The 17,971-nt window shown below is 36.0% G+C and overlaps 1 protein-coding gene across 1 annotated transcript; it reads right to left on the bottom strand.

The window, feature by feature from the left end:
- Positions 1–11,218: 11,218 nt before the first annotated feature.
- LOC126620698 (myb family transcription factor IPN2-like) lies at positions 11,219–13,579 on the bottom strand. The gene is made up of 6 exons (XM_050288929.1): positions 13,239–13,579; positions 13,065–13,141; positions 12,854–12,914; positions 12,645–12,711; positions 12,332–12,374; positions 11,219–12,213 (listed from the first exon to the last, which is right to left on the bottom strand). Exons 1-6 carry the CDS (start codon positions 13,414–13,416, stop codon positions 11,539–11,541), a joined length of 1,101 nt encoding a protein of 366 aa, XP_050144886.1. The 5' UTR covers positions 13,417–13,579; the 3' UTR covers positions 11,219–11,538.
- Between the last annotated feature and the right edge of the window lie 4,392 nt (positions 13,580–17,971).

Below are 17,971 nucleotides of genomic sequence, written 5' to 3'. Positions count from 1 at the left end.
TTTTCTGAGCTTACAAACCAATCTTTCTTTGCCCTTCACTTGATACTGCTCGGGTTATCTTATATAAATCTCTTTATCCAAATTACCATGAAGGAATGCAGTCTTCACGTTTAGTTGTATCAATTCAAGGTTGAAATGTGTAACTAGGGCAAACAATATTCAAATGGAGGAGTGCTTAACCACATGAGAAAAAAAATCTAATTGTAATCTATTCCCTCATTCTGAGCATATCCTTTAGCCACTAGCTTAGCTTTAAATCTTACCAAACTCTTGTCATCCACTCCATCATTCTTTGCATAAACCCTGCAGCCAATTGTTTTCCTTCCTCTAGGCAGCTCCACCAATTCCCAAGTCTTATTCTTGTGAAGGGAAAACATCTTATTGTCCATTGCATTATACCATTTACTCTCTTCTTCATTATTTACTGCCTCTTCAAAAGTAGTGGGAATTTCAGCCTCAATTACTGGCAATACATATACCATGCAGGCCATGCAATCTTTATATCTCGTAGGTAAGGATATGTCTCTTTTCCCCTTCCTTTGGCTATTCAATCATCTTATATCTTTAGTTCTTCTGATGGTGTTTCTTCTTCGCGATCACTCTCTTCATGTTCAAGTTGATCGCCTTATTTTTCTTCTTCTAGAGCTTCCTTACTTGGCAGCGAATTCACAATTACTCGTTCCTAAGCTCCACCATCTGAACATCTTCCTTCAATTTCATGTGACTTTCATCAAATGTCACATCTCTACTTACTATAATCTTGTTCAACTCGGGATACCAAAGTCTGAAACCTTTCACACCACTATTGAATCCCATAAAGATAGCTTTCTTGGCTCGTGGATCCAGTTTGTTTTCCTTCACATGAAAGTAGGCATTGCATCTAAACACTTGTAGCTTATCGTAGTCCTGAGCTGGTTCTCTAGACCACACTTCAATGGGTGTTCTACCCTAAAATGCTATTGATGGTAGTTGATTAAGCACATGACATGCATAGCTCAAAGCTTCTGCCCAAAATATCTTTGGCAGCTTAGCTTGAGATAGCATGTAACGAACTTTCTCGAGCAAGTAACTATTTAGTCTCTCTACAATCCCATTCTGTTTTGAAGTATGTCAAACACTGAAATGCCGAGTACTCCCTTCCTTTTTACACTATGAAGAAATGATCAAAGGTATATTCCCCTCCATTGTCACTTTTCAGTATCTTAATCTTCTTTCTAGTCTTGTTTTCCACCATGTTCTTCCATTCCAGAAATATGTCAAGAACCTTGTCCTTTCGTTTCATCATATATATCCTTGATCTGTGATAGTAGTCATCAATAAAAGATACAAACCATCCTTTTCCACCTAAAGAAACATTCTTTGCAGGCCCCTAAACATCAGAGTGAAAATAGTCCAAAATCTCTTTTGTTTGATTAACAGTTGAGCCAAATTTCACCTTTGTTTGTTTGTCGAGAACACAGTGCTCACAAAACTCTATCTTTCTAATTTTTGCCCATTTTAAACACCCTTGTTTGATCAATCCTTGCAATTCTTTTTCTCCTACATGTCCCAACCTCATGTGCCATAATGCAGGCAAGTCATTTTTATCAATTTGCACTTCATCAGTTACCATAGCCGCTCCATTTTCCAAATTCTTTCCTTGTAGAATATAAAGTAAGCCATTACAAGGAACTTTCATTATGACAAGTGCTCTTTTAGCAACTTTGAGCACATTGTTATCGGAGTAAAACTTGTAGCCTTGTGACTCGAGAATGCCTAGTGAGATCAATTTTTTATTCAGATTTCAGACATACCTTACACCTTACAATTCTCGAATCACACTATCATGATGTTTAATCCTGATGCTTCCAATTCCTTGAGTTGTACATGGGTTATCATCTCCCATATACACAGTTCCATTCATAACTTTGAAGTTTGAAAACCAATGCCTTTGAGAAGTCATATGATGGGTATAACCTATGTTAAGCACCCACTCATTCATATAATCCACAGTGCTCGATGTAGTTAGGGCATAGACAAATTCCTCATCCACGACTTCAATCATATTTGCTTCTGAGTCATCCTTATTCTTTCTAGTCTTTTATTTTATTTTAGGGTAGTACTTCTTCCAGTGTCATTTTTCATGACAAAAAGCACATTCATCTTTGTCCAAGAACTTCCTATTCTTTAAGACTCCTCTAGTATGAGACTTACTATTTTTCATGTGTGAACCTTTCTTTTCTTTCAATCTCCCTCTCACCATCAAAGCTTCAGAGTTATTCATTTCTTGCTTGTCAAGGTGTCTCACCTCATGATTCATAAAAGCACTTGAGATTTCGTCATACTTAATTGTCTCCCTGCCATAAATCCAAGTAGTTACGAAAGGCTCATAGGATTCAGGAAATGAGTTCATCAGGATCGAGACCTTGTCTTCATCCTTGATTATCTCTTTAAGATTTGCCAGTTCAGCTAGAAGCTTATTAAACTCTTCTAGATGGTCAATCATCTTCGTGCCTTCTTTGTACTGGAACTTGTACAACTTGCTCTTGAGATGCAGTTGATTCTCTGCACTATTCTTTATATATTTTGTCTCCAATGCACCCCATAATTCCTTCACAGACTTCTGTTGCTTTCCCAAGCATAACCGAATTGTAGAACATGCATGAGCATTCAATCTTTCCTATTCTTATTTTTTCATCAAAAACGACATGTCTCCTAACACAACAACCAAACCTTGTTGTATCAGGACATCTCAAACCTCACATTGCCACATAGCAAAGTTCATTCCGTCAAATTTCTCAAATTCAAACCTAGCACTCTGAACCGTCATATTGATTCCACTAGTGCCAGACTTTTCTTCAACATCATCACCATTGGTAGAATCTGTGAAATCCCATTCCTGGATTTCACTGTTATAATCTACGTATTTGTATTATTGAGATTTTAGATTGTTTTTCGAGAATTTATTTTAATTTGTTTGAAATTAGATTTTAATTAAATTAGTTTCGAAGTTTGAAGTTTGGAAAATTAATTATTTAAAATGAGTAGACTATTCGAGGTTACAAGTTATATTTTCGAATAGAGATCGATCTCACAAATGAGTAGGCGAAAACTGTTCGTGAAATGGAGTTATAACGAAGAAATTAGAAACGTTTTAGTGGTTGGGAAATAAATAAATAAATAAATGCTTAGAAGCTGCCATGTGGCAGCAAGGGAGAGGGGAGAAAGGAGAGAGTGCGGGAGAGAAAAGGGGAGGAGGAGACCAATCAGAAGGGAATCAAGGAGGGGAAAGGAGAGAGACCCGAAATGGGTCATTTTTGACCTGCGAATGATCGTTTTTGACCCGACCATATCTCCTTCATACGAACTCCGTTTTGGGTGATCTTGGTGTCCATGGAAAGCCCTTGACGAGCCCTACATCCTGGTGGTGTTAGATTTCCAAATTTCTTTCCCATTTTCCAGTTCGAAGCCATAAACCCACGGGTGTTCCGGCAACTTTATCCCTTTTCCCGGTGGCTCCAGCAAGTTTCACCATCCATGACCACTACCAAAAGACTTCCCTCAACCCTAGGAACAAATCCCAAGTAGTGTTGGAGGCGCCTGAGTTCGATTGGAAGCCGAATCAAAGCACACCATTTTCTAGGGTTTCGGCGGGTTTGAGTGAAATTGAAGTGTTTCCAAGCCAAATTGGACTTGGCCACAGGTATAACGTTTGTTCTACTCTTTGAGATCTTTATTTCTGTAATTTTTGGTAATTTTCAAAAATAGTTGAATTTTCCGGCAAGTCGGGGCGGCCAACCGCCACCCGCGGCGGCGGCCTGACCAGTGGGCCGACGATGTCCTTTTAAGTTCAATTAGATGCTCTGATTTCATAATTGATATTCTTATGATATGGTTTGATTGTTTGAACCTAATTTCATTACGATACGTGGTTAGGTCAAAAATATGAATCAACGATCCGACCGTTGGATCGTCACCAAACCTTAATGCGTGATAGAACATAATATTTTTAGATCATAGAAACCTAAATATCAAGAATCTGACGTATGGATCTTCCCTAATTGGATTTCTAAGTTTGTAAAATTAAATGTCGACCACCACTTGAATTTTGAAATTGGCGGAGATTCGACCGTCGGATCGTGTTGAGATTTTAGTATGTTGTTATTTGAGCATAACGTGGACTTTGGAAAGTTACGGATCCGAAATTCAATGTGTGGATCTTCTGGATTGAATTGTGTAGAATTGTGGACCCTACCTTTGACCGAAAGTTGATTTTTGATCAACATGTCTCGAAATGTCCTAATTACTAAAATTAGTACTGTGGGGGACTAAGTGAAGTCTAGTGGGCCTACATTGGTTAGATAGCGACTTGAATATATGAAATATGATTATTATCTTAATTTCTTATATTAGTACATTTATGAATATGAATTGGTCTTATAAATATGATTTCTATTGAAATGTGAATTTTATATATTTAGCCATAGACCTATGCTAATTAAATATGATTTGGCTTGTGTATTGATGATGTTTGTGATATACATGTGCTTAATTAACTTTTAATAATGTGAATGATAATTATGAAGAATGTTATGACAATTATGGGATCTAAATATTGTTTGATAATTATTTGGATATGATTGCCAGCTGAATACTTATTTAAACTTGGCACTATTACCTAGCATGAGATGGAGATGAAAGTCAGGAGATGAGTTAGGTATTTTATTAGATTTTTAGTATAATTAGTAATTGAGGGAATTCCTTGTGTTATGCTCCATATGACTAGATGCTGGTTGATATGCGGAGTCGATAGCATGTATGCGTATAATTATGTATAAGGTGTGATGACGAGACTGCACCATGTAGACGTGGTGTATGGCTGGTCCTGCTTGGTTAATTCGCGTTAGGGAATCACTACGTACTTGGTTATCTTGACCCTGCTTGGTTAACCCGCGTTGATGGTCCTGCTTGGTATATCCATGTTGGGGGACCATATGCATTCTAGAAGTGAAGAGGATTAGTTATACTTGGTACATTTAATGGAGGAATCATATGCTTGTTTGGATTCCGTTGAGTGATGGTCCAGAATCGTATCCACTCGGATTCTGTTGAGAGATGGTATGGAATCCCTCATACTCCGCGATCTCATTGAGTGATGGTCCGGAATTGTATCCACTTGGATTCCGTTGAGAGATGGTCCGGAATCCATCATCCTCTTCGATTTCGTTGAGTGGTCCGGAATCATATCCACTCGGATTCCGTTAAGAGATGGTCTAAAATCCCTCATACTTCGTGATTCCGTTAAGTGATGGTCTAGAATCGTATCCTGATTTGGATTACGTTGAGTGGTCCGTTATCCCTACTCTTGCTTATTTCCAAAAGTTAGACTTGTTCCTTGGATTCGAGTGAATGGGATATACCCACAATAGATCTTTTGAATATAAATTAGATTTATCAAATTATTACTTGAAATCCAAGCAGGGAACTATGTAGAATTCCTTTATTAATTTTGTGCATTGAGGTGTGATCTGATTGACTGATTAACATAATTAAATGTTAATATCGTGCCTCATTGATATCATGGAATGGGTTACTTGAGATGATTGTGAAATGATGTTGAATATGATTGTTATTAATATGATCAGATCAGTGATTAATGCGACTAGAGGATACTATTGTGCTGTGTTGATTCTTTGATATATTACATGATATGAATAGCAATTTTATGTCAAAACATAATGATTTATTTGATGGATGAAATAGAAACCTTGATTGTCATGCGGGTTGTTATGTAGTTTGAATCGAATAATTCATGCTTGTCAAGTCCAAATGTTTGATTGAGGAATGTTATGCATTTTGGCTTGAATAGAATGTGTTATATGTCGAGTTATAGCGAAGTTGAACTACGAATGACTTGATCCCTATTGAGGGTACGTAGGCAGTCTAATGAGGAGGTTAGATGCAGCCATAAAGTATAAGAAAAATTATCACGAAATTCGAATCTTGAGTTATGCATTGTCCATATCCCGGAGGCGGGGCATGTGAGTGATATAAGTATTTTGTAACGTCACGTGTCAATCATGGACGTATGTTGGGATCGGGGCGTGACAGAATCACCAGTCTTCATCATTGCTTGATAGTCACAACCCACGTAAGAACCTAAGCTCTTGATACCACTTGTTGTAAACTAAACCAAAAACCAATCAAGCAATAAACAAAACACAACGATTTCAGAGTTCTTCCAATATAGGAATACCTCTCTAACAACGGAAGCTTTATTGATTACCAACAAATACAAGAGATCTCACAAACACAAAGTGTTCTCAAGTATACAAACTTATGCATCTCAAAAACTTTCACACATAAAATTCTATCCCACATCCATCTATTTATACTAATAGATGTCATAGGTTTACATAAAGTCCCTAGAATATAGGAAACCAAATCCTAAACCAACTAGGAAACACAAATCCAAATATCTTGCGTCCAAGATATCCTAATCCTTGTTTGATTCTTGTTTTAGTTTAGGCATGTTGATTTAATGCCAAATCTAACAAGCGCTAGGCGGTTGGTTACTACCCCGATTATTGTCTAGCTGTTTGAAAATTAAGAAATGGCACTTAGACATGTTGAGGAACATGCCTAGCCCGCCCAGACCCGCCTAGGCACCTGCTTAGGTTGCGACTCACTTAGATAGAAAATAGATAACTTTCATTTTGTATTTTATTTTTTTCAATAAATTGTAAGAGACTTATAATTAAATGAACACACATTATAGGCTTGTTCCCTATGCTTTCATTATGTTCCAATACTTCATAATATATATATATCATTATATTTTGTAGTTTATGATAAAATTATATATATTTTAAGTATAAATAGACACTTATTTACACGAAATATAATAGATTTACTTAAATTCGCCTAGCCCGCCTTGGCGCTAGGCCCAGCTCCCTGACTAGGACCTAACGTCTTTTAGAACCTTGATAAAACAAATAGAAATCCCTAAACCCACCACCCACCACCCATTGACAATCCACTACACCTGAAATCGAAGAAGCGGACTGCCGCCAAAATTGAATAAGATCGCTAAAAATTTGAAGAAAAAGGTCAACCATGAAATCGAAGAAGATTGCTGGAAAATTGAAGAAGAACGACAACTAAATTTTTGAAGAGGATCGAAGGTCAAATGGAAGAAGATGTTCGCACAAGAAAGAAGAAACCATGCTGATTAAGAAGGAAATCCCGGAGACATAATTGTAACCTGTGTATATGAGGGTTAGTTACATAACCCCTCTTATTTTAGATTCATAACCAATCAGTCCTAACCTGTCCAAAATACATTTAACATCGTCAAACATCGAACTGGACTCATAACCCTTTTAATTGAACATAATATGCTCCATCCAGCCCACCAAATAGGCCGTAAGGCCTTCTGCAATAGGCCGAAAAAAGTTAGTGTGATACTAATATATTGAATTCATATAAGAATCATACATCTATAGTGGGCCGAATTTTGAGTGTGACACCAATTTATTGAATCAATGAGTTCAATATATTAGATTCATGAGTCCAATATATCAAACTCATGAGTGTGGTACCAATATATTGAATTCACACTATTACAGCAGTAGTGTTATAGAAATTAAACTCAGGATGTCTAATTCCTGTATATAAGTATCACACTCACTTGAACCACTGTGGAAGGCCTAATCCTATATATAGGGATTTAATGAGAAGAAAATGATACACTTTGATATTTCCAGTTCCTCTCTTATTTTTTGTATTTTATTTCTAACACGTTACCAGCATAATTTTCTAATGCACACATATTTTTCTTCATCAACAAAGTCATGTGTCACAATAATATGCAATACTTGGTGTTGGGATATTTTCTTTAGTTACCGCACCTATTGGGAGAAATCGCATTGCTACTCAATGTCTCCTAGTCAATTATGGATTGCTTGAAAACTCAATTGGAGTTTGAAATATTAACTTTGAATATCTCGTAACTATAAATGTTTAGTGAATATCTTGTAACTACTAATGTTTGAAAACTCAATTGGGGTTCCTAGTCTATTTGGACTTAATTTAAGGACGTATAGATGCATAAGGATTCTTAATGGGCTTATGATGGGTGTATCCTATTAGAGTTATGTATTCTATATTAGTAAGGGTCTTATTAGTGTGCTACAAGCATTAAACATAATACTCCCCCTTGACGATAGTACTCTAACGTGTTTTAAATATATGAGCACCTTAAATTAAATGTGGATGATATATATTGCATCCGATCATTACCAATTTGTATGTGTGTGTGTATACACACACACATACGTACATACATGTACAGCATATTAAATACAAAGCATAAGTTCTTTTTCTTGTTAGCCGATATATGTGTATCAATCAAACTACAATATCTCAAGATCATCACTCCCTATTCGTTATTGTGCCAATCCCATATGATCAAATACAAAATAGCTTTTTCGAACTTTGAATTAACTAGAAATTATAGGCTTCTTCAGATACTAACTAAGTTAAAGGATGTCTCTTTGTCTCCTTCATTTATTCTATGGATCAAATAAATGCTATTGGTTTTTCAATATTTTTATTTCGGTGATTGCTTTCTCTTTTGGTAGGGGGTGAAAACGCAGAGAACTAGGCATGCCATTCTCAAGAGGTGGTGTCTTAGTAGTGGTGGTACTAATGCTTTGCGAGGGTTCGAGAGACCCCCCCCGGGGGGGGGGGAGGGACAAAAGAAGCTTCTGGTGTATACTTAATAAGTAGCAGAAAAATTCTTTACTAAAAGGTCCCAAAGTTGCCAAATGAGTAATGCAGAATCCAAAGTACTTGTGAATTGGAGAAGTACTGCAAATGATTTGCATTTGCATGCATGGAAGAATGTGCCTTGAATAACAGCTTCCTCAAATCATAATCATATGCTGATCATGATTCCTTATAAATTAATCAACATGCAAAATATTATTATTGCATGCAAACTACTGTAATATTATATAAAATGAAAAACCTAATTAACCAAGATAGCTTCATATATATAGCAGCAGCTTTCGATGCAATGAGAGTACCCTTTAACTTTGCCCACATAAAGATAGAAGCTTCCTCGATATGTGCACGCGTGGGAGTGCGTATTCTTCCTTGCTTTTAGGCTTTATCATCTTTTCCTCTCTCTCTCTCTCTCTCTCTCTCTCTCTCTCTCTCTCTCTCTCTCTCTCTCTCTCTCTCCCCTGAGTTGTGTCTATGTGAAGATCGGACAGGAGCTTTCCTGCCAACTTGCAGTGGCTAAATTTTTCCCTGCAACCAATAAAGCTATTATGGCATCACTTTCTTTTTCCACACACGAAAGAGAAACCCCCTCTCACTCTACATGGATCTAATCTACTTAGTTAGTCCTTAATGAGATCACCTGTTAGAGGCAGTTAGATACTCACATTACCTCTGTCTTACTATAATAATGTTAGTAACTGGAATCCATGCATGATAAAAAATCAAATTAAGTACACCAATCAAGAGGACTTTTATTTTCTTTCAATAAAACTTAGACACACAATACCAACATTTGTTGACACATTTATGTAATAGATGTGAACTTTATGATTGCATGGGGGACTCAATGTATCTAACATTTGTATTAACAAGTGTGTTGATTTTGTGTGAATTGCGAGATAAAATAAATTACTATATACATCACCTAAATAAGTAGTTGCGTTAAAAATTGTTGGGTAAAGAGGATAAAGTCATGTACATACTACTTGTTGGGTAAAGAAAAAAATGATGAAAGGTACACTTGTTGTCCTCCTTGTATGACACCCAAGGAATGTGAAAGACTAAAGAGTGAAAAAGGAGCTTTGAAAGATAGATACTATTGGTCGGCTCTTGTAGAAATTCTTTCTCATCTTTAAAAGGGAGCCTGTCCTCTATGAGATCTTCCCATGCCAAATGAGTATTGTTCCTTGAAAATTATAGAAATCAATTTTTCTTTCTTTACTGTGCTCTATGCATGTGTTCGTTAGCGCTTATACGATCTTGTACTTTATTGGGGTTTATGTTTTGTTAAATTCTTGGTTATTATCCCAATAGTTTTGTCTGCAATAAGAAGAGTAACTAACTTAAAAAGCAGCATTATTCCTATTTGCTAGTCTTCCTGCATGATTTAACAAGAGGTTCCACCATAAAACTAATTGGCAATATGGGGAGTAGCCCAAGTCCATATAAGCACATAGCAAACCTTGTCTCTCACCGATGTGGGACAACTCTCAACACGCCCCCGCACATGTGGTAGATTTTCAAGCCTACACATGGACAACAACTGGGTGACGTGGAGCGCATGTGGCCGTTTGGCTTCACACGAGGACAATCCGCTTTGATACCATGATGAAATTGAGGTTCCACCATAAAACCAATTGGCAATATGAGGAGTAGCCCGAGATCATATAAGCACATAACAAACCTTGTCCCTCACCGATGTGGGACAACTCTCAACATAACATACATGAGATCACATTGACCATACACTAGTACTATTACCTGCAACACAAAAATGAAAAGGAGAGAGGGGGGAAAGAAAAAAACCTTCCAACTGCTTGACCTTACCCTTATATATTATGGAATTCAAAAGCTTGTAAAAACCAAAGTACCGACTGTAGAATGACCTAAGCTATAACCTTTTTATTTTTATTTTTATAACAAACGATATTATCCATACTAAAGGGGTGGGAAATAATATTATTTACACCAAAGGGGTGGGGGAGTGGGCTAAGCCTCACACCGGGCTAGCCATAATGATATGGTCCAAATTCGCTTTTGGCGAGAATCAAACCTAAGACTTTTCATCACTTACAAGTGAAGAAGAATGTTACTAAACCGTAGTACTAAGTGGCAACTATAACGCTCCTAAGACTAATTAAATGTTAGTAACTAGAAGTTGCAGCTAAGTTTCTTTTTAATTAAAAAAGAAATTAAAGAATGCATGATGAATTTTCAAATAAAATGTCTTGATTAATAGCTACGAGAGACATGAAAGTTTTCATGCTGTATATCACTTGAAAAAAGTACGAAGTTGTATTACTTGCAAGTAATAAGGAACAATATATTAATTACTCTACAGTACCTTGCTTTCTCAATCATACTTAATAAACAAAGAAAATATACCTGCAGGTCGCAATTTTTATTTATTTAAAAAAGTTATATATTCATGAATAGTATTGTGGAATTAATGTTGCACCTTGCTACTCATATATAGTTTTATTCATGTCAAGATCAAATTTTCCATGACATCCATGGAAATGGGGAAATTAAGTATCAAACACTTACAAGGATCGGATCACATTAAGTAACAAATGTTGTAACTTTATAGGTTTGCCATGCATGGCATTTATCATACATTAATTAGTAGAAACCCTAACGTGACCTAATAACCTTAATGAACATCGTACAAGAAAAGAAGAAAGAAAAAAAGAAGAAGGAAACCTTCATGTCACGGACCAAAACCCTAGATCGATCTCATACTTCAAAGCTTAATATCAATTGATTTTGGGCTCACCCGAATGGTGAATTTCTTCCTTGTCGAACGCCGGTGTTGATCATGGGGTTCATCCTGTCTGAGCCTAGTGGTGCTCTCCGTGGCGAAGGCCTTTCAAGTTTATTTGCCGAATCAAACTTCTTGTCATCCCCTTGGAGCATTGGCTTGGATTCGTAAATGTCTGAAATAGAATCGATCTCTGATCCTCTCTCGATAGATGGCGGAGCAATTTGAATTGAATCTGATGATTTGAAAGGATCATCCTGAGGTCCAAGACATGATGCGGCTGTTCCCAAGTCTTGAAGCCGGAGATCATCAGACCAAATCAAAGGGCTCTTGCCGCTACCACTATAAGGGCTAGGCCTTTTCTTTGGTCCCAAGCAAATGTTGTTATCGTTATTCGGCATGAAACAATGATCAAGAGGTGGCCTGTCCAAGTTTTGTTGAAGATCAAGGTGATCTCCTCCATAGATGTTAAGGTCTTGAAAAGATGGAAAGTTGAGAGGAGAATTGAAATCTTTCAAAGATCCCATGTCAGTAGGGTTAACACTTTGGTTTGCAATATTACCCTTGTAACTTCCTGCAGCAGCTGCCATATTGTTCTCACCAGCAAGGGTTTGGCAGGCCTTCTCTAATATGCTTTGCATGTACTTTCCCTGAGCCTCAATTCTCAATTGAAGGTGTTTTTGGACCTGTTATATATATAGTATAACATGCTATAATCAGGATCAAGGTCATGAAATATATGTCCAAAACCTTGCTTTTGATCACTGAACTACTTAGAATACTAATGCATGAGTTGAAATATACCTCCAATTGTTCATGCAGTCTTCTCTGCACCTCCATTTGCATCCTAATTGCATCAACCATGTTGGAATTAATTCCGTTATATACAGTTTTTCACATGCATTAAACAAGAAAATCCAACCCCCCCCCCCCCCCCCCCAACAGCCCCCAACAAAGCATGAAAGGATATATAGCCAACCGAGTTTTTTAGTTAAAAACAAATAACTTCTTTGTAGAATTGATATAAAGATTGTACATATTTTCACTTCAAGATTTTAAAATTACTAAAATATATGAAAAAGAAGAGAAAGAACAAGAATAGACAATATATACATACTCATTCATACTGCGGCCTATTATGGCAGAAGAAGATGCACTATTTCGTTGGAGATCCAGTGGAGATGCTGCCATGAAAATAAATGAACAGAAATCAGATATGCTATTTATTGAAAAATAATAATTTATTAATTGAAAACAGTCCAAAATTTATACACACATGTATATGTATTGTAAGGAACCCTAGAAAGGAGTCACATAAACTCATACCATGATCCTTGATTGAGTGGTCATTGAATTCCTTGTGAGGTTGCTTTCCAAGCCTAAATTTCTATACAAGGGAAACAAAAGAAATTAATGAAAAGAAGGGAAAAGAGAGAAAAAGAAATATCAATAACCGACCCGAAAATTGGAATTTTTGTAAAAGTGAAGAAAAGAAAAAGAAGTTTGAAAAAACATTGTGTTTGTATGAAAATTAAACCTGGAGGTGGCTCTTGAGGTGGTAAAGTGTAAGACCCTTCACACCCATAACCCTCATGATAGTTTTAGGTGTAGCCTCTGAAAAATGAAGAGAGAAATCAATGAGCTTATGTGCATAATATGCATGAAATTTTTATATATAATGAAGCTAGGTGGCTTCAAATGGTGGTATTACTGTCTGGTCCTCCTAGCTGAGTGACAGCATCGACAAAGCGTTCATGGAGCTCGACGGTCCATCGCAGACGAGGCTTAGGGTCGGTGGTGAGGACAAGGCCAGAGTCCCCTTGGACACACATGGGTCTGTCATGGGAATTCATAGTTGATGGCTTCTTGTGGTGTTGGTGTTGGAACATTATTCTCTCTTTTTTGGGTTTTTTTCTCTCTCTCTCTCACTCAGAGCTGAGGGCTCTGGGAATACCGAGAGATTCAAGAACAAATGCGATGCAAATAGGGAAGAATAGGGTGCGGTTTTGAAGAAGAGGAGGTGGGCTGCCTTTGGTTTCTCTCTCAAGTACTAGAAAGCATGGGAGACAAGCTAACCTTGTTTAAAAGAAAATTGTTTATCATTTAAAATAAATAAAAAATTAAAGCGCACCTTATTCTACATTGTGCTGCTAGTCTTCCTTTGCTAAAAGTTACTCTCTCTCTCTCTCTCTCTCTCTCTCTCTCTCTCCACCAATTCTACGCTAAATATACTATTATGCAATCATATTATAATGTAATTAGAGAGTATTAATTTGATTGGTATTTTTAGAGTGGTGCATCTTTAGTTTGTTATCTCCAAAAGAGGAAGAGATCTTTGTAGTGTTATATATTCTATTAGCATGTGAAACCTTTATTTTTTGCATTAAGATATGAGTGAGACCCCTCATGCATGTCAATGATGATGGGCACTATGTTGTACTTTAATTTACCCCCTTATTTTTCTGAAACCATATATCTATTATACATATAACACTGCATATATATATGCTCCTCTCTCCCTCATCATTACATATATAATTAAATCTTCACCATCTTTTTCAGTATACTTATTTTGAACCAATTATAACCAATATATCCAGCATCATATGGTGTTTAGAACACAAAGACACATCCTTTATGTCATTACCAACAAAAAGGTTTCAAGTATCATTACCATTTTTTTCATGTTTGTATTAATGTAAGATTCATATGCCAAAAACCCCATTAGTTTTCTAATTTTTGCCCCCTGTTTTTCATGCTCCTAGATGGTTCAATGAGTGTTTAGGAGTAAATAAATTGTGTTTTCATTTAAAGGAATATATTAGTATTTTTTATGTCATTCGATTTTATTTAAGCTCTTTTTTTTTTTTTTTTGAAGATTCTGACTCTGTCATTATTGAATGCACGGTTAGGCATTGTATCAAGCTTTTGGGACATATATATGATTACAAGAACTTGATTATCAGTAAGATATATAATCGAAATGGCAATATAGATGTGACCCATTAGATCTTATTCTAAAGTTAAATTATTTCTACTCTTTGAAGGAAGTTAAGGTTCTACTATAAAATGAATTGATAATATTAAGAGTAACACAACTTACTTAATTATAAGTCTATGTAAAGTCCCTCTTCTCATCAATATGTGTGGTGAGTTAACATAATCTTTATCTATAGGTTTTCATATCAATCGAATGTATGTTAAACATTTCATGCCATAATACTCCAGGATGTATACAATGCTGCGTAGGACATGTTTTCTACATGCCTATTGGTATATCCAAATAATATTGTTTGCAAAACCCTCATCAAACAAGTCTCAAGATTGAAGATGAAGTACCAAATTAATCTGTTTTATTTGTAAGATTAAAGATTAATGAATGCGCTTGATTTTCTATCATGGAGGAGAGAAAGCACTAAAAAACAAGAAAATAAGGAACAAAACTTTAGGGTACGTGGTTGGTAATATATGAGGACGTGAACATCAATGCATAAAGGGTGGTGTAATGTGAAGCTTTTGATGACAGGAGTAGGGGACCTTGACCTTATACTTCTAAAGCTTAATTTGCTGGGCCTCAATCCCTTATCTCACTTTCCTGGAATTCAAGACTGCTGCTCAGCTGCAATGCAATATATTTCTACTCCAATCCAAGCAACAACAAACAAAACAACTCAAGTAAGGTCAAACCTAATAAGTTGCAACATTGCCCCACTCACTCTACATTTAGGGTATGAACAGCATGAAGGTTGGACCCAATAAGTGAAATTAAAGGGAAAACACAAAATGGAGAACATAATAAAGCTCTCTCTCTCTCTCTCTCTCTCTCTCTCTCTCTCTCTCTCTCTCTCTCTCTCTCTCTCTCTCTCTCTCTCTCTCTCACGCAAAATGTCAAATATCTACCCAAGTCATTATCTATGCTAATTAGTTCTAGTACTTCACCCAAAGATGGGGAATCAAGCTGGAGCTGGAGATTTTGAGTATAAAAGTAAATGTTCTTAAGTACTTGAGCTATAAGAATCTTGCATATTCAACAATACTCTTGAGTCTTGTGTCACAAGTTACTTTTCTCAAGTTTTAGTTATCAACTCACGTGGCCATTCCTTATTTATCGTAATTAAGTGAGAAGGTAGACTCTTGACAAATAAATTCACGTCATCTAGGATCCAAAATTTTGAAATAATAAAACGAAACCACGATTTTATTAACTTAATTCGTCTATACATTTTCGTCTATAACCAGAATCGTACAAATGACTCTCAATAGTATTTGCCCAAATCTCAGTTGGGAATAAATGCTTTCTTCTTTGACAATCAAAGGAAGATTCTTCTCCTAAAGATCTAGAACTCCATGAGCTACACAAAGCTCAATATTTTACAAGATATATATAACATTTTATGACCGTCCTATCTTGTATACACATATAATTTGGTCCCATTTAGTAAAAGATGTTGACCAGGTCCCACCCAATTGTTGAAATCAAACCTATGCATGCATGCCAGGTAGGAAATCAAACATTGCAGCATAGATTGATTTCGAGTTCCTTAGATTTGACCCTCCCCCACACCCTTTGCATGTAAACGAAATTGCTTTTATAATTTTGGCACCTCCTCTATCCAAAAATGTGTGTGAGAGAGAAACAAAGCATTTCAATTTAGAATTGGAGATATTCTTCTTTAAACCACCGATTATATTATAATTCAAGCAAAGTTATGATTTAACTTTTAGTTGATAATTATAATGGTTTTAATTGAAAGCCAAAAACGAGTGGAAAAGTGGGTTGGCTTAGTGTTAAGGGCATGTTTGCTTGAATTTCAAGCATCTTTTTATGTGATCTATAGAGAATTATTCGATAAAATGAATATATTCCTTAGAAGGTGAGTTTGTGGGACCCTACTTTATTGTACAATTTGAATACTTTACAAAGCTTCCCGCTTTTCTATCGAGTTCCCAAGGAGGATTGGATTGCTGGACACAGCCTGCATGCATGTTGCTGCATCTGCATGCATGCATGCATCAACCATGCATGGTTTCGTTGTAGCAACTCGATCAATGAGTAAGTGAATGATGAAATGATGAACTGATGATGATGTTTTTCTTTTTATATTTCTTTTTTTCTTAATTTTTTTGCTAGCAGAGATAATGGTTCAGATGATCACGATATGAAAAAACAGGTTTGATCTTGAAAGCATATCTGACAAAGGGAATATATGACATTCCATAGTCATTTTCACATCTTTTCACACGAATCGCAATATATTAAGAGACATCATTTCGTTTGCAGCTTCTTATATCACTTTTTTAGAAAATTGAAAACTCATTTAGTAACTAGTTTTAAATTTTCACAAACTGAAGACGAAAAACCAAAAAGTAAAGCTGCTTTTTTGAATTTTCAAATTTGTTAATTTTTGTTTTGAAAAAAAATTAAAAAAAAAAACTAAAATTGAAAATAAAATAGTTATCAAATGATCCTTAAATAATTTTTGGTTTATTTTTAGCTACGCCCTTGGAAACTCTATTTTGGTCTCACTATGCTCCTTGTTACTCAAAAGGATCACTACTTTATTCCCTGAAACTCAAAAATCGTTTCACTTTGACTTGTGAGCTCTTTTTTCTCCCTGAAAATTATAGGTCACCTCCTAAAACATATGTGGGACCCAACACACAATAAGACTATGCCACATGTGCAATAAATTTGATTATAAATCTCAATTATGCGTTAACATTCAACAATCGGAGAATATTGAGTTTAAAAGAAATTGAAAAGATGAAAAAATAAAAAAAAATAAATTGATTAGCCTGGCACACCCATATCAAACTCACATAAGAAATTAACAGATCTAAGGAAATGTTGATCGAATTTTGAGTTTTATAGAGACGACTTTCGAGTTTCAGGGAACAAAATGAGATCAAAATCGAGTTATAGGGGCAAAATAAAGCGAACTTTGAGTTTTAAGGAATAAAGAGGTGACTTTTTAGTTATAAAGAGCAAAGTGAGATAAAATCGAGTTTCACGCCGCATAACTTAAAATAAGCCTAATTTTTTTACTAATTGAATCAATTCAGAACACTTGGACAAGCTGCTGAGCTTCTATTGTACTTTTTATCTTTTAGTAAGTTAGGGAAAAAAATTGACAAGTTCCTATAGAATGTGGGTTAGCTAGCCCAACCCAGCTAGCCCGAGCCTGGCTAGAAGATAGTGGTAAAAATTTGGGGCCTCCAATTTTGTAACAACTTCGCCATTACTTGGGAATTGCCTAATCTGATATTGTAATTTGACCAATGTTCATTTGGGAACTGCCATTAAGTCTGCCCGATGTGAAGTAATGTCTCCCATCCGAAAGTTAAAACTCTGCAAATATTTTTAGTGTTAGGCACTCCCTCAATTTCCAATTAGTTTGGGGTGAAAAATCAACTTCTTTAATCTTATCCGGATGTGAAGTCCAA

This window comes from Malus sylvestris, chromosome 5, assembly GCF_916048215.2.
Source record: "Malus sylvestris chromosome 5, drMalSylv7.2, whole genome shotgun sequence".
Lineage (NCBI taxonomy): Eukaryota > Viridiplantae > Streptophyta > Magnoliopsida > Rosales > Rosaceae > Malus > Malus sylvestris.
Note: the sequence above shows the minus strand (reverse complement) of the source record. Positions and strands in the feature narration are given on the sequence as shown.